Here is a 16,298-nt window from a genome sequence, read left to right as displayed (position 1 = left end):
ACCTTATCTGCGGGCCTTTCTATTTTGTAAATTGAGTTTTGTCAAAATCAGCACGTTCCAGTGGATAGTTTTGGCTTGGACCAAATGGCACTTTCAGTCACAACAACATGCTGCGTTGGGAAATTTTCCACTAGGTTTGGTTCCCCCTCCCATCATAGTTTTCATTTTTGTGGCAACTTTGTCAGCCCCCCGTTTCAGCTTGGACCTGATGTCCCAGGGGAGCAGCCAACCCCAGGAGCAGCCCAAGATGAATTGATGGGGTTCTCTAAGCGAGGGTGGAAATTTGGAGCCTGCTGCTCCCATCTGAGCACAGCTCGTTGTGTGCAGGAAGGAAGCAGGGAGCCCAGCATTGATGCAGTTATAAAAGCAGTCAACGTAGTAGCTATGAAAGTCAATGAAATGTGCCAATTAGGGCCAACTGAGCTATTTAACCCTCTATCTCTGGGCATGGTTTCTCCACTCTGAGGCTGGAAATGGGATGTTGACTCTTGGCTTGCCCCATCTTGTTGCCTGTTAATGGATCTTTATAGGGAAGCGATTGGTTTTTGGTTCTGACTTGTCCGTATCATAAACCTAGATATTGGGAACAGTGGGATTTAGAGGCAGCACGTGACTGAAGCATGCCATCAAGATTCAAGCCTTGTAGCTGCCCACAGCTCCTGTCACAGTTGCTGATATCCCTTAAAGCCTTCCTGCTCTAACACCCCCAGCCTGGGGAAGAAAATAGTGATACTGAACCTCCTCTGTTTGCATGCTGAGCCCCCAGCCCAGCCTGCACAGCAGCACCCCAGCTTGCTGACACATCCATGGGGCTGTGGGTGATGCTGAGATGCCTGGAGGATGCACATGCAGGGACAACTTTGTGCCTTAAGGATCCCCCATTAGTCACTCAGAGCTCTTCAACCCACCTTCTCAAGGGCATTCAGCATCAAATTCCCCTGGATGCTCCATCCCAGCCCAGGTCCACCCTGGGGCTACCTGCAAGCACAAAGCCACCTTGTCTATGGAAGGGACAATAAAGCATGAGAAAGTCCCTAGTTTTTCTTCCCAGAAGTTTTCTGGCCTCTCCCATTGCACTACAATCACTGAGTACATGAAATTCAGAAGTCAGAGTCTCCAGTTCCCCTGCTTGCCCCAGAATAGACAAGCTTTGTCCTGGAGAGATGGGATCAAATGGAGATGTGATGCACCCCCAGTGGTGTAAGACCCTTTGTAAGATCCTCTTTTGGCCCAAGTCCCCTTGAACTGCTGCTTCTCCTCCCCTGAGCATGGATATAACTGTGTTGGTCTCCTTTTACCCCCACCAGCAAACAAGCTGCTGCCCCACACCTCCCAGAGAAACAAGGAGTTTGACCCCCCCCCATGGGGGGCCTGACCCTCACTCCTGCAGATGCTGTGATTGAGGTCAGCATAGGCTGCCCTATGGGTGGTCCTGTCACTTGTTTGCAGCCCTGCAGCTCACATCTCCCCCCAGCCACTGCTGGCTTTGAGCCCAAGGGTCCCCATCCTCAAGCCATGTTTTGGTAACTTCAGCCTAGCTGCTAACATGGATCACACTTAGCTTCTCTTCCAGGCTCTGTCAATAGGTTTGCTTCTTCATCACCCCATGCCTCAGTTTCCCCAGCCATAAAGATAAGAGCGACCTTTTCTATTCAGGGCTGCGAGGCATCACCACAATGCCTGCATGCTGCTTCCTTAGGTGAGAATCATCACCCCAATATGCAGAGCCCCACATCTAACCCAAGCCATGCCGGTGAGATTGCCTAGGTGGCCTTGGGCACATTTCTTTGTCATTCAGCACCTCTGATTTCCCCATCCCTGAAAGCAGAGGTAATAATACTTACCTGCCTCTGGGATGTGCGAGGATTAATTAGTTACCTTCTGAAAAGCCCTTTGAAGACTCAGCGCTTTCCATAAACACGCAGACCAACTCCTGCAGGCGGGTGCAGGACTGAGGCAGGGTGCCCATGTGCTGCAGAGATCACCAAGCTGGAAGAGGAGAGGAATATGTAAAGTGAATTACCTGCACAGAGCCTCGATAAGAAAGCTGAGCAGCAGGCTGAAAGTCAGGCTGAGGCACCGTGTGTTGTAGATGTTGTTCTTTCCAGACTTGGGATTTCTGAGTCTTTGCCATTCTCATGGAGAAAAACCTCTAAAGGAAGAGGAAACCCATTATGAGAGAGCACAGGCAGCACAAAGGGTGCCCACCCCTGGTGTTTGGTGGGTGCCATGCCACGTTGGTGGCCAGGATTACTCCTGGTTGCCAGCTCTGATGGGGTAGGAGCCATCAGTATTTCTGTTTTCCTTCTGGTCACAAAACAATGTTAATTGTTTCTATCTTTGGACAAATTATAGCAGCACAGAGGATGGCATTCCCACTTGAAATAGTAGAAAACTTTTCTCTAAACTTAAGGAGCTCGTGAAACTGCCAGCAATGCATGACAGACCCCAAGGACAAGACAAGAAGAAAGCAAAGACCGCAGCCAGAAAGCTGTGACTGGTTAGCAAGTCTTTAAACTACAGGAAAATGAGAATCTTCATCTCCACAAAAATCCCAGGCTCGGTCACCACCGATGTGGTTTGGCATGAGACTGTCACCAGATCTCGGGCATTAGAGCAAAGAGTTTGCTTCTATTGGTAATTCCCTGGGAGCCCAATGATAGAAAGGCCTTGAATTGAGTCAGGACAGAGGGAATGAGGGCGGTGAGGCCGGCAGGGGCAGCAGCTCCTCATCACACCTGAGTCAGCAGAGTTTCGGCTTTGTCGCGTTCCCATCGGGATGAAGGTTGAGTCACTGCAGCCGAGCCCTCAGAGCTCCTGTTTCCTATTCCTGCTCTGTGCTGGCAGCCTGGGGAGGGAAGGATTGGATGTGTTCTTCCTGTGCCATCGAGTTTTATTTTTGTTTTTACTGGATCTCTTCAGACTCGAGTTCCTTCGTTTCGGAAGTGAGGCTCGTTATGGGTTGCTATCTTGATCCCCTCTTCACAGCTCTTCATTAAGTCTCTCCTCAGCACCTGGGGAGCTCTAGTAGGGAGAATATTTAGCCCTGCAATAGGGCTTTTTGAGCAACATCCAAAGTGATGCAGAAATCCAAGGGAGAGTCAAAGCAGAGAAAGTATTCACACGCACAGGGCATGGTGAGGATGGGTCGATGGTTGGACTAGATGACCTTGGTGGTCCAACCTTAATGAACAGCAAAAGGTCTCAGGACATTCCCAGCTGAATTGCCTTCCCCTTACTCTGTGCCTCTTTCCCACATTTCATTTTCCTGTACTGCTCTTTCCTGCCCTCCCTTCCCCACCCAATTAACACTGGCTATGAATCCAGCCCCATCTCAAGCCATCAAACATGCCTTTGTACTTTCCCTCTTGCTTATAGGGAGATAGTACACAGGAGGACTTCTGTTTTTGCTTTTTTCCCCCCCCTACTCATGAGCAAAGAGATGACTGTGTGACACAGGGCTTTGAGGTATTGCTGTTTGGCCACCTACCTGCTTTTCCTAGTGCAGAACTGAGGTCCTAGGTGCATCCAAGATGAACTGGTGGCTAGGAAATGCACAGGCACTGGGTTGTGATGGTGTTGGGGAAATATAAGGGTGGAAAAAACGGGTAGGGCTGAAACCCAGAGAAGACAAATTGAGGAAATAAGCCCTGCAGAGCAGCTTGAGGGGCTCCTTGGTGATGGAGACCAGCTGGCATGCAGGAAGGAAACATGACCTGCTGTGATAAGTCACATAAAGCCACAAGGGAAAGGAGATGGGAGTCCTGAAGCCACGCACTGGAAGCGCACACGGTGGGAAAAGGGCTGAGAAAAGAGCTGGAGCAAGGTCCAGCCCAAAAGCCTGGAGGAACAAGGTGCACAGCGAGCAGCCAAGTGCTGGGGCACAGCAGGCAGAGGCAGCCTGGTGCTCAGGTGTGGGAACCAGCAGCCTCACCAGGGATTAGCTGACGTGCCAGCGGGGCGGGATGCTGGGAGCAGACTGCTCCACCATGACTGAGAGCCTTTGTGCTTTGTTGCTGAGCACGGGATTTCGTGGCTTTATTGCAGGAAGGCCTTTCCCAGTGCTGTGTCAGCACTCGCAGCCGGAGCCCTGCTCTGCCAGCCTCCCTGCTCCTGCCACAGGGCATGTTCCCCTCCCCTTGACTTGAGGGTGAAGCAAAGCAGCTGTGCTAAAGTCAGGAGAGGAGCAGCAATGAGAGAATGCCAGGAGCAAAGCGGCATGGCTGTTCTCTTCCCACTCTTCAGGTTCACAGCCCTTCTAGAGAGCTGGAACTGGGCTGTTTGCAAGGTGGAAGCACAGACAGCAAGAGCTAGTAGTCTGGTGTTCAGCTCTGCTGTTTGATCTGTGGCTGCTCTCACCCTGTCATCTGCTTTTCTTTCATCTGTCTCTATGAAGAGCACCTAGGACAATCATGGCTTTGGTCTCAGTGAGGGCCTTTGTGATGGCTCAATGAGCAGACTTCCCAAACCTTCACAGAACGAGGGCAACATCCATGGAGCAGACCCTCTGGGAAGGATCTTTCATTCAAGTGAACCCCGAGGCTGCTTTGCATTCTATTTCTCCCAAGAGGAAATGCTGCACGGGCAGGAGAAGGCAACCCTTCTTTATCCCAAAGCACCTCCCCATCCTGTCCCAGCAGACAGCCAAAGGGCTGGCTAGAAAGCTCACTCAGTACTATCCATTGACTGGTCCTCAGATAGGAATATTCCCACTGCTACAATGCTGGATAAGCACCAGTGACCTAGAGTACAAAGCCCTACATTTCCTATTTACAAACCAACACTTTTTTCTGGGGGGGGGGAAGGGAGCAGAGGTTTGGATGAGAGCCAGCTGGGCCATTGTAGGGCTGCTACCTCCTGTCAGAGCTCATCAAGCTCTTGGCTGGGGGGAAGGGATGCTTGGGCTTGCAGTTCTTGCAACACAGTGCCACCTCCAACCTTCAACTTCCACATGCAGCATCGCCACCTGGAGCTGCCCTCTTATCTGCAGCCCCATCCCCTGTGTTCTGGGAAGGCAGCCCTCCCCTCCTATTCCCTTTGAGAGTCACTGGGGGCTAAGGTGAATCAGCGCATGACAAAGACTTCCAGTAAAAGTAGAAGTGTGCTGCTGCAGGAAGCAGAGGCCATGAGTCAAAGGCAGCACTCCTTCCCAGTGGGCTGCAGGCACTGACTAAGCAGGGTGAGGCAAGCACTGCTCTGAGTGCCTGGCAAAGCCATACCAACTCCCTCCTTGGTAAGAAGCAGGGTATTAACCTCAACACCTCAGCCAAGCACCACTTCAAACCTTTGCATCCTGCCACCTGAAATTCCCCTCCCAGGATTTGGGATCCTCTTTCCCATGTCTCACCCTGCTTAACACACCTGTGGTGCTCCCTTGGGCTGCTGGAGGCTGATTGCATTCTGCCCTGGGAAGGCTTCATTTCAAACCTTGTTCTCCATGTAAAAATAGGAAGGGGTTGAAATAGGAATTCAGAAATACCAGGAGGAGAAAAAAAAGGAAAAAAAAAAAAATACAACCACAAAGCTCACCTATTGCTAAAAAGCTCTGTCCCATTTCTCTTTCCACAAAGAGTTCTTGGTATCTTCTTCAAGTGCCTTTACCTAAAAGCATGCAAACCCAGGGCCAGGACAGTGCTTCTTTTAAAGATCACAGTGCAAGGAACCAGCTAAGAATGAGATGCTTGGTGCAAGGTCTTTTATAGGTGGGAGCATGATGCATTGCTTTGCCCTTTAATGAGGTCCAGCTGCTGTGACCTCCACATCTCCTTCAGTTCTAAGTGATGTGAAGTCTATTAGGACTCGTTCCTCTGACATTTGCTTCAGCTGTGAGATTGCCCCAGCAAAGGGCGGCTCAGCACAGTGCTGCCAAGGGCTGTTTCAGTGCCCTTGGGGTGAGATGAGTATCAGGGAACGGGAGAGAGAAATCGGTGAGACACTTTGCAGAGGCAAGGTTGTGCAAAGCAGAGCGGAGTTCACATGGTGCTTAACAAAGAGGCATTGATCAGAAGCTCATTGTGACAGAGCACAGTGCTTGGAGATCATTTCCAGAGCTTTCTATATGGGGAAGGGCAAGAACCAGATCCCACACTTGTAAGATCTGCTGCCTTTGATGGGTTGATGGTCAGAGTAGATCTTAGTGGTCTTTCCCAAGCTTAATGATTCTAAGACTTTAGGCACTGAAGCGTTCTGCAAAGCCTGGAGGGGCAGCAGGCTATTTGCACATCACACCCAGGTGCCCAGCCACATATAAGGCACCCTGAGCTCTGCACGGGGCCTCCAAGGCCTGGCATGACCCAGTAACTATCTGGGCTTGGGATCGTGGGGAAAGGCACCAGCACAAACCACTTCAGAAGCCAAGGTGGAGGAGTAGCATCCCAGAGGTCTCTGCTAATGAGTGCTTGGCACCAACATGTCTTTGGCTCTCAGCTGGGCTTTTTCTACCTTAAAAACAACAACAACAACAACAACACAAGCGACGACAACAACAACCAAAAAGTAAAATAAAACAATGAGTAAACTGCAACTCAGCAAGCTTCAGCCTACACGGCTCACCATTGATGTGCCGCTGCCCCGGGAGCCGTCGGGGTGGTTCGGTGGGCACTGCAGTGCAGGGTGTATCTCAAATCTTTCCCTCTGCCATGTCGACCACACGCATCACTCAGCAAAGCAGCAGCAAGGTGCACGTGCACACACACACACACACCTCCTGCTTAATACATTCAAGCCTCTCCGCAGGCTGATTGCTGATGTTATTTTCTCCTCCTCGCCTTGGCTTGCATGCTCGCTGCCATCAATAAGTGATTCGTTTGCCCTTATGAATTATTGAGTGTGTAACGGGGCCGGCCCAGCTCAGTCACCTTGCAAACCAATGCTCCCACAAGCGTGGCAGCAGCCAGTTTGCCCTCTGGCTCCTGATGGAGAGCACGGGATGCTGATCCAGCACCTTGCAAAACCCCTTTATGTCACCCGTTGTCTCTGCTGAGGTTTGGGTGTTACTGCAGCAATGCTGAGCTATGGGTGCTTTATTTCCCCCGATGGGAAGCTTGCAGGAGCGGAACAAAAGGAGTTTACAGTGTCTTGCAAAAGAGCCATGAGTTATTCAGTCACCTGGAAAGGAAACATGATTTCCGCACAGTGTTTGCTGGTTTGGGTTTTTTTTTTGTTAGGTTTTTTTTTTTTTTTTTTCCGTTTTCCCCTGAAGCCTCTAGAAAGTTTGGAATGTGTTTTTGTTAAAGCTGCTGCATGTAGGGGCCTGAAAACAGTGCTGGCAGCATCGTGCTGTTGGCAGTCTCTGCTGGCACCAGTTTCTTCCCCAGCCCTGAGTCTGACACTTTGCACCTGGGAGGAGGAGGGACCGCTCTGGCTGAGGGTCAGCTCCATCAGCACCCAGTTTGTTTTGTGTCCCGGTACAGCGTGTGCTGACGCATGGATCCCATGGCAGGGGGAGGTCAGAGCTGGGAACTGTTCCTCCCACCCAAGGCCGAGGACAACCACTCGGTTCATAAAAGGGTCATTCATTCATTTGTAGGGAAATGGTAGCGTACAGAAAGAGCATCGTAACAGAGGTGAGGGGGTGGGTTGGGTTTTCTTGTGATATGCACCACCAGCATGCTTGATATCGTTATTTAAGGCGCACACTGTGGGTGCCCATCCCATGGCCTCAAGCTTGCATAGCTCTGCAGACAGACCTTGCCCACCCCAGAGAGCCTGGGCTGTCCTATGGATGCCCAGCAAAGTGACCAACTGATGGCTTTCCATCCTCTTTGTGAGATCCAGCCCATCTCCTGCTCCTCGGGCACTGTGAGGAGGCACGGAGTCACCACTTCCCACTGCCACCAACGTGGCTTCTTCCACTGGGGTCCCAAGGAGCCTGTGGGGGGGTCATGGTGCTGATGTGGGCATGGGGCCAGTGGTACCATCTCCCCAACCCCGGGAGCACGAGCCCTGTGTGGAAGGGGAGGGGAGCAATGAATGCACGTGGCTGCGGTGCAGGAAGGAGCAGCGTGCTGAGCACACAGGCAGCCAGGCAGCCCCAAGCTGGGCGCAGGCTGTTCCCAGGGCCTCTGCTACGTGATTGCTGTTGCTCTCCTGCAAGCTCCCACATGTCCTGTGAGGCTGTGAGGGCTTCAGAGCCAGGCTGTTTGGCAGGGCTGCTGTGCACCTCCATAGGTGTGGGCTCAAACCTCCAGGCTAGAAGGAGCAGCTTGTGCTGCAAAGCGAGTCTCCCTGCTCCACACCTGCCTGTTCTTTCCCGGAATCCTAGCACTGCATGGTCCAGATCCAGCCCTGCTCTGCACCCGCTGCCCTCATTCCATCAGCTGTGTCACAGATCATAAAGGTGTTCCGTGGGGTCTCACTGCTTGGACATCCTCCCCTAGTTGTCAAGGAGAGACATCATCCAGCAGTGACTGCACTGGAGCACGAGCATCCCTTCCCTCTGCCTTCTGGTGGCACATGCATCTGGGTGGGATGGGAAGGTGCAGCCCTGTGATGCCTCTGAGGACTTGATGGCTTTGTGCACACAGGCACATGAGGGCACCAGTGCTTTGCTGTGGCTGTCAGCAGCACTGGGAAGCATTAGGCAGCACCCAGCCGCAGTGTAGGGTGTGGGGCAGCCTGGTGCTTGGCTCAGGAAGGGGGCAAGTCCACACAAAGCTCCAGAGACCGAGTTTCGGTCTTAATTGCTGCCGACTGTGGTCAGCTGATGGCGTCTCATGGCTGGGTTGGGTTGCTGAGGCTTGTGCTCGGGGTCATGGGCTCAGTGTGCAGGGGAGGAGAAGGGGAGAGAGCATTGAAGCTGCAGGAACGGGACACCCATGGCCGTGTTCACGTCCCCTCAGCTAAAAGATGTGTTCTGTTTCTCTTGCTGTCAATTTCCTTTTTTCTTTCCCTTCCTTTTCATGTTTCTCCCTCTTTGTACCTCTTTCCCTTTTCCTTACCCCCTCTTTCTTCCCTTTCCTCTCTGTCTCCCAGAATACATCCAGTTTCAGATGCTGCCAGAAGCAGTGAGCAAAACCTGCTTTTCTCGTTCTCACCGCCTTCCTTCCCCATTGTGTTTCTCATAGAAATACTGGCTGTATAATTATCAGTGCATTATCTCTAAACATACAGATTAGGGAAAGACACAGTGGCAGCCAAAGATGAATTTCAGGGTCAGTCTGGTGGGAGACATTTTCTCCATCTGGCAGGGGAGGAATCAAACGAGACAGAATAGCAGCTGGGAGCACAGCCACAGCTTCTCCCAAGCATCTTCCATCCTTCGTTTGCAGAACCCAGATGAAAGGGTCCTAAACTAAAATAAGGCCACTGAAACCATCCAGACCATGCAGGTAGCTCATGCAAGGTGTATGACCACTGCCATAAATCCATTCTTATGTGGGAGCTACTGCTGCTCTGTAATCAGGGCCTCAGTCTCTGCAGCTCATTTAATTACTGGTGCACTTCCAATAGGATTAAATGGGTGTCTGAGTTTGTGTTAGCATATGTTGGGACATGCTGTGCTGATAAATATCTGTACCTTCGTGTGCCTACGGATACACAAGTTCTGTGTACTTACAGTAAATGATGCTGTGCCTTCCAAGGTTGAAGGCAAAAGGAAAGTATTCTTGATCCAACCTGGTAGCTGTAGAGCTTTAGGGCTGATCATCGGGAAGACTGAACACTAAAAGAAGAAAATGGAATAAGTGAAGCTGTTCGTGGGCCCGGCATGCAAGAACTCTTCTTTTTTTTTTTTCTTATTCCAGGCCAATTATATGTGTATATTCATGTTTTCCCATGTCATTGCAGGGCTGCAAGCTCAGACTGTCTTAGTCAATGACACAGTCTCGGGATTTATCGGGACAGACGTGGTCCTGCACTGCAGCTTCACCAACCCACTCCCCAATGTGAAGATCACGCAGGTCACGTGGCAGAAAGTCACCAACGGCACCAAGCAGAATGTGGCCATTTACAACCCTGCCATGGGGGTCTCCATCCTCGCACCCTACAAAGAACGGGTGATCTTCCGGAACCCTTCCTTCAAAGATGGCACCATTCAGCTCTCTCGGCTCGAGTTGGAGGATGAGGGAGTTTACATCTGCGAGTTTGCCACCTTCCCAACCGGCAACAGGGAAAGTCAACTGAACCTTACAGTGCTGGGTAAGCTACTGGGCAAGTCCGTGGTGCAAGCTGTTGCCTCCAGCTAAACAGGTCTGGAAGAACCTGAGTCTCCCGTCTTGGGAACTCAGGGCAAAGGTTGAGCCTTTGGTGTGAATTTCACCTCTCATGCTCTTTCACGCTGTCCATAAGGAGGTGGAGAGCAGGGAAGCTAGAGCAGGTGGTTCATTGGGTTGTCTTGGGAATGTCTCTTCCTCTTCCCAGACCCCAGCTACCCTGTTTCTTAATGCAGGTAGAATAAGAGTGACCTGTCCCTTAAGGGCATGGTGAGTTTTAACACCCTGTGTCTGTCAGGTGAACAGAGAGGAGAGATAACAGATCCTAAACACAAGTAGAGCTTGTCCTTGGAGCATAAGGTTGTGAGTGAAGAGGCCTCACCCAACGTCTGCATGATTCATTTGCTCTTCAATTTGGGTTTCCCATACTAATATAAAGATGAAAACCTATTGCAAGAAGGGACTTTCCTTCATGTATGTGCATCCAGGGCAGGTGCAGCAGCTGCTAGCAGTTTACAGGAGCTCTGCATACACCATTAAGATCCATCATAGTGATGCTTGGTATCTCTTGGGTTGTAGCAGAGAGGGCAGCATTGCTTTTCTAACCCCTTTGTATTCCTCTCTCCTCCTCCTCCTCCTTTTCTGCACTTCCTTGCAGCCAAACCCACGAATCGGATGGAGGGCACCACGCGGCCGCTTATCGCCAAGTCAGGCAGGACAGAAAAGATCTTGGTAGCCACTTGCATCTCCTCCAACGGGAAGCCCCCAAGCACTGTCACCTGGGACACCAAGCTGAAAGGGGAAGCAGAATTTCAGGAGATCCGGAATAGCAATGGCACCATCACGGTGATCAGCCGGTACCGCTTGGTGCCGAGCCGCGAAGCCCATCGGCAGCAGCTCATGTGTGTGGTCAACTACCAGCTGGACCGCTTCACAGACAGCATCACCCTCAACGTGCAGTGTAAGGAAGCACTGGAGGGGCTGGGGAAATGAGTTTTGTGAAGGGATGATGCTGGTCTGGTGCAGGGGGAGGAGTGGGGGTTGCTCTCTTTCTATGGAGGGTGAATAGTTGGAGTAATCGTATGGTTTCCCTTTCTCGTACCTCCTTTCCCTCGTTGCCTCTGCCATGTCCCTTTGTTCCTCCCTTTATCTCGCTCCTTCGCTCACTCTCCCTCTCCTTGCCCCCTTCTCTCTTCCTGCTCCCTCCCCATTCCTTTTCCTTAACGCCGTCCCCTCCTTTTCCATCCCTCTTCCTCTCTTTGTCATCCCACTGCAGATGAGCCAGAAGTCACCATCGAGGGCTTCGATGGCAACTGGTTCCTCAATCGGAAAGATGTCAAGCTGATATGCAAGTCTGATGCCAACCCCCCAGCTCACACCTACGAATGGAAGCTGTAAGTACCTGCAGCATTCCTACCTCCTGCACATGGCATCAACAAAACCAAGGAACCTCTGTTGAAACCCCTTTGCTTGGTCAGCTCCCAGTCCCACTGGGATCACGGTGCCAACCACATCCCCACGCATCTGACATTAAGCAAAAGCAATTCCTCCTCCTCCAGGGCTGCAGCTTTTGGCTGAGCGCACCAAGGGGAGCGAGCAGGGAGCGAGGGGTGCCAGGTGGGAATTGATGGAACCTGAGGAGCTTCTCTCTCCCTCTCTTTGCCATAAGTGCTCACAAGACTTTAGAAAAAACGAGAAGATCAAATGGATGCTTTCTTCTTTTCAGCTGGCGTTTGTCAGAAGGAGGTTCTCAAAATGGTTTTGCAGAGAGCCAGCCACATTCTCTCTCATTTCCTTTCCAGATCAAACTGTTCACAATACAAATCTGAAGAGGGTTGTTTTTCTTGCCTTTCTTCTGCTTCTCATCCCCAGCTCTCTCTGTTGATTCTGCCAGCTTGCTTAAGCTCCAAGAGGGCTCTCTGGGTTCCTCTCAACATTGCCAGGGAAGTGTTAGAGGTGAAGATACCCCGTGTGGCACCCGAGGCAGAAGAGATGCCAAGGTTTTCTCTCTGCTTTTGGGCAGGTGGCTTCATCCCTTTGTTCTGCAGTTTCTCACGTGCAGAGCTGGAGCCTGAGCTCTTGCTGTGCTCCTGGGCACTGGGCAGCTCTCAGCATGTTCAGACCCAGCCAACAGCACCAATAGCACCAGCATCCCTGTCACTGCAGCCAGTTGTGAATTCTCTGTATGGCCATTTGCCTGCCTTTAGCCCTCTGTCCTTTTGAGGGTTTCCAGGAGCATCAATACTTTCCTTTGAGAAAGACCTGTGGGGAGAAAAATGGAGAGGAGAGCACAGAATTAACGAGGGCAGGTTTCTGAGCCCGACGGCGCTTCGATCCAATTTCCCATCCTCTCCCTTTTGCACATTTAGTGGGTTGCTTAGGACTGAATATAGGATTATTGACCTGAAAGAGGATGGAGAGGAAAGGCGGAGTGACGGCGGTGATGAGCAACAGTGGAGCTGTTGGAGGGATGGCAGCCTCCCATAGCATCCCACAGCAGTTTCCAGATCTTTGTAGATTGGGAATTCCTTGCAGATTGGGAACCCTGAGTCACTCACAGGCAGAGAACCAACATTGGGCTTCTCTGTTCTTCAGTCAGCATTGGGAAGGATGCCCCTTTTTCTGACTAATTTGCCATACGTGTGTGCCCGTGTGTATATTTAGGCGTGTAAAACGTGTGTGTGTGCACTTAGGCACTCTGCAAATGTAATTATACCCCATTATTCCCTTTTGTTTCTTACAAATTGCCGACAATATGGCACATTTTTGTTGAGAGGAGGGGAAAGAATTACTTGAGTAATTTTTAATTGCCTAAGAGAAGTAATTACTTTACTTTGCTTCAGTAATTAAGAATAACCAGGCCATGTGTGTCGTTTCCTAACACACAGGCTTTTAATATTTTTTTTTTATCTGCCTTTGTTCATTTATTCTGTGTACCTCTAGACGTAGTTTTGCATTATCCCACTTCCACACTCACCTGATTCTCCTGACGTGGGCAGGCCAGGCTGTAAATCAGTGCTGCTTTACTCAAGCTGAGGTTGCAATTAACACTGGCTGATCAACCAGGAATATTACAGGCAGGAAAGCAGGATAGAGCAGGGTTAGGCTGGAATCCCATCCTGTTTTCCATCCTGGAGGTCTAGCATGATCTTTCTTTCTCCCAGGCCAAACGGGACTCTGCCAGGGAGTGTGGAAATCCAGAACAACACCATCTATTTCAAGGGCCCCATCTCCTACAGCGTGGCTGGCACCTACATCTGTGAGGCTTCCAATGCCATCGGCACGCGGTCGGGCTTGGTGGAAGTCAATGTCACAGGTAGGAAACCACGTGGGCTGCTCTGAAAAAGGAGGAGGTGGGAGAGGAGGGTGGGAGCTGCTCACCTCTACCAGCCTTAATGTTGTCATAATGTCTGTTTGAATCTCCAGCGTCTCCTTCCAGCGATGGGGAGTTTGGTGGTGGGAAGGGAGCAGAGATGGTCGTTGCTTTGTGCTGGTTTTGCTCTGGTGTTGCTTGGGTTTTTCTCCTTTCCTCTCGTTGTCTTTTTCTTCCTTACACCAAGACGCATTCAGTCTCATTCTCCCTTGTCTGCTTTGGACTATAAGCCGAGACATGTCAGCAGTGTGTTTGCTGGGAGGCAGGAGGAGCAGGGTGAGGACAGGGCTGACAGTGAGATGGGCGAGCCGTTTGTTCAGGTGTTGCTGATTGTGAGCAACTCGGTGATTTCTTAGCTGTGCTCCGTCCAACGCCGTGTTCCTCTGTGCTGTGTGTGTCATTGTGAATAGCATCACCAGGACTCCAGAACAGAGTGGTGTCACAGCATGCAGGCACCCAAAAAAAGATGCAGCAGGATGGGGGGGTGATGCGCCGAGGGCTCCGTGCTGCTCTCCATCAGGTATCCCTGCATCCCAAGGGAACTGTAGCCAAGCAGCAGATGGAGCAGAATAACTGCTGCTAGGGATGCTGGGGGAGCAGAGCAGCTCAGAGGAGCTGGGGAGTTGTGGTGGGGAGCAGAACGAGCAGGGCTGGGCTCTGACCTCCACCAACGAGCCTCCAATTGGCACCTCACTGCTCAGCTCCCTGCTCTGCAGTGTGGGGAAACCGGGATGATCTTCTGCTATCCGAGCGCTTGGAGGTCAGTGGATGGGATGTGCTAAGTAGATGCTAATTACGAAGTATTTATTTATGATCATTATCGTGGTAGAGGGCCTTTAATTCGCACCTCCTGGCCTGGATCCGTGCCTGCTTTGTTGTTCCTGCTATCTGCCTCTCTCTCGGGGATTTTTTGTTTGCTGGTGGAAGGAACCAGATTAACAGAGCTCTGTGTTGAGCACAGATGTGGGACAGCACCTGCCCTGCCATATCCCTGCCCAACACCCACAAAAATCATTTCCAAAACCCATCCCAGCAAGGTGCCCCTCCAGAGCATCATGTTTCTGGGCACTGGGGACAGCAACCGGGATATCCCCATCCCGGTGGTTTTCAGGGCACAGGTTCTAACATTCAGCAAGGGGAAAATGAGCAAGTTTTCTAGGGAATGACTTGGGAGGGGGGGTCTGCCTGCCCACAGTCCCAATTTATTCCTAAAAGTCTGAATTGTGGTGCTGAGGTTACACGAATGGGATGGAGAGACACAGCTCCCTAGGAGGGAAGAGTAGCTGACATGCTAAACCAGGGCTCCACCATGTAAAAAAACCCCACACTGTTAATAATTCATTGGATCTGAATATGTTTATCCAGCTCTCCCTCGGGAACGATTAGGCCAGTGCTGGGGAGGGCTCAGCCTTCCTCACTCAGCTATTACAGGTACATTTGTTTGGGTCTTGCAGGCAATTTAGGGATTGTCAGTGGACCACGAAACCTCTTTCAAGAGATGCATGCAATAAATGGAGTTCAATCTAGTGAGCAGCCAGCCTCGGGAGTGAAAAAAAAAAAAAACAACGACACAGAAGGCTGATGCAGAGAAAAACCTGCAGCAGCCATCCCCTCCTTCCTACCCATCCCACCCCAGCATCCTTCATCCCAGCCCCAGGGAGGAGGAGCAGGGATGGGTCAGCCCTGGCTGGGAGGCGATTCGTTCAGGAGCAGAAGGCTGAATGATGCTCTTGGAGTTATAGCACATTAAAGAGATTGATAAGTGGAAATTTAATATTTTATTCCCGCAATCTGTTCCTATAATAGCTTCTCCTGCCTTGCAGGACCTTTGTCAGTCGCAAGCAAGCCATGTAGTGTGACATGTAACTATTTATTATGGGCGGCTGGGTGACATTATAAAAGGCAGTGGGTATGGATTGCCTGGGTCTACGTGCACATGCGTGGCAGCCCTGCATGGAGAGGAGGTCACATGCATGCACACAGCTGTGCGTGCCCTCCTTCTGCATCTGTTCCACCATGCAGATAGCCCTCCAAAGCTGCACGCCTGCATAAGGATGCCCTGCTGCAAAGCCATGAGGACTGGTGCACTGGTATGTGTGAGTACACACGCATCAATGGAGATGTGCAGCAGTGTATGTGCATCCCCTGGTCTTTAGGCACACGTGTACACATCAGCTCTGCACACATGAGCAGCTCTGCAGCTTTGGCCTTGGCTGCAGGATAGGGAGGGAGGCTGCAGGAGCTCCCCCCACTCTGCTTGGCTCGCAGCAGGGAGTTATTTACACAGCGCCAGCAATGCCAGCACAGCAAGGTCACCACACACAGCCCGCGGGGTTGTGATGGCTCTGAGCATGAGGGAGAGCATTGTGCACAGAGCACAGGCTGCATCCCCAGCCCAGCTCAGGGCTGCCCCACTGGGGTGGCTGAGGGTGGGGGGCTCTGGCTGCTGCTGACCCAGCGGATGGCGGTGAGCAGAGTTTGCTGCAGCCCATCTGATGGCATCTGTGCCAGTGCCCCGTGGGAGCAGTGCCTGATTGACGGGCGATAGGTGACCTGACACAGAGATTAAAGCCTAAGACATGTTTGGCATCCGGCCCGAAAGCCGTCACACTTTGACACACCCGCAGCAGCTGCTGAACTCCTGCATTGGTTGCCAGTGGTTTTTCTGCCCCCCTGCCTCCTATTCCAGCACAGGAATCCTCCAGCTGGGAGGAAAGCAGGACCCCTAGGAGCAAGAAGAGATGGGCGTGCATGAGGGCTGCTGTGAGGGAGAG

General features: G+C 51.5%; 1 protein-coding gene and 2 long non-coding RNA genes across 7 annotated transcripts in view; 2 read left to right on the top strand and 1 right to left on the bottom strand.

The window, feature by feature from the left end:
- The window catches only part of NECTIN1 (nectin cell adhesion molecule 1), a 74,181-nt gene that overhangs the window by 23,320 nt on the left and 34,563 nt on the right, over positions 1 to 16,298 (top strand). For all 3 annotated transcript variants that reach the window (XM_031599825.2, XM_090123713.1, XM_090123712.1), the window contains exons 2-5: positions 9,787 to 10,137; positions 10,810 to 11,112; positions 11,428 to 11,545; positions 13,316 to 13,467. In XM_031599825.2, the coding sequence (XP_031455685.1) occupies positions 9,787 to 10,137; positions 10,810 to 11,112; positions 11,428 to 11,545; positions 13,316 to 13,467 (924 nt within the window). The remainder of the gene's footprint in view (positions 1 to 9,786; positions 10,138 to 10,809; positions 11,113 to 11,427; positions 11,546 to 13,315; positions 13,468 to 16,298) is intronic.
- On the bottom strand, positions 908 to 5,970 carry LOC116233121 (uncharacterized). Of its 2 annotated transcripts, none has more exons than XR_016459647.1 (3): positions 5,530 to 5,970; positions 1,845 to 1,989; positions 908 to 978 (listed from the first exon to the last, which is right to left on the bottom strand). It is a non-coding gene; the product is annotated as an uncharacterized LOC116233121 (long non-coding RNA). The 2 variants fall into 2 exon arrangements; XR_016459648.1 differs by having other exon boundaries at positions 1,879 to 1,989.
- On the top strand, positions 13,475 to 15,050 carry LOC149915185 (uncharacterized). 2 transcript variants are annotated; one of them, XR_016459646.1, is made up of 2 exons: positions 13,475 to 14,044; positions 14,979 to 15,050. It is a non-coding gene; the product is annotated as an uncharacterized LOC149915185 (long non-coding RNA). The 2 variants fall into 2 exon arrangements; XR_016459645.1 differs by having other exon boundaries at positions 13,475 to 14,284.

Source organism: Phasianus colchicus, chromosome 23 (assembly GCF_987193195.1).
Source record: "Phasianus colchicus chromosome 23, bPhaCol1.hap1.1, whole genome shotgun sequence".
Lineage (NCBI taxonomy): Eukaryota > Metazoa > Chordata > Aves > Galliformes > Phasianidae > Phasianus > Phasianus colchicus.
This window is presented reverse-complemented; position numbering and strand designations above follow the sequence as displayed.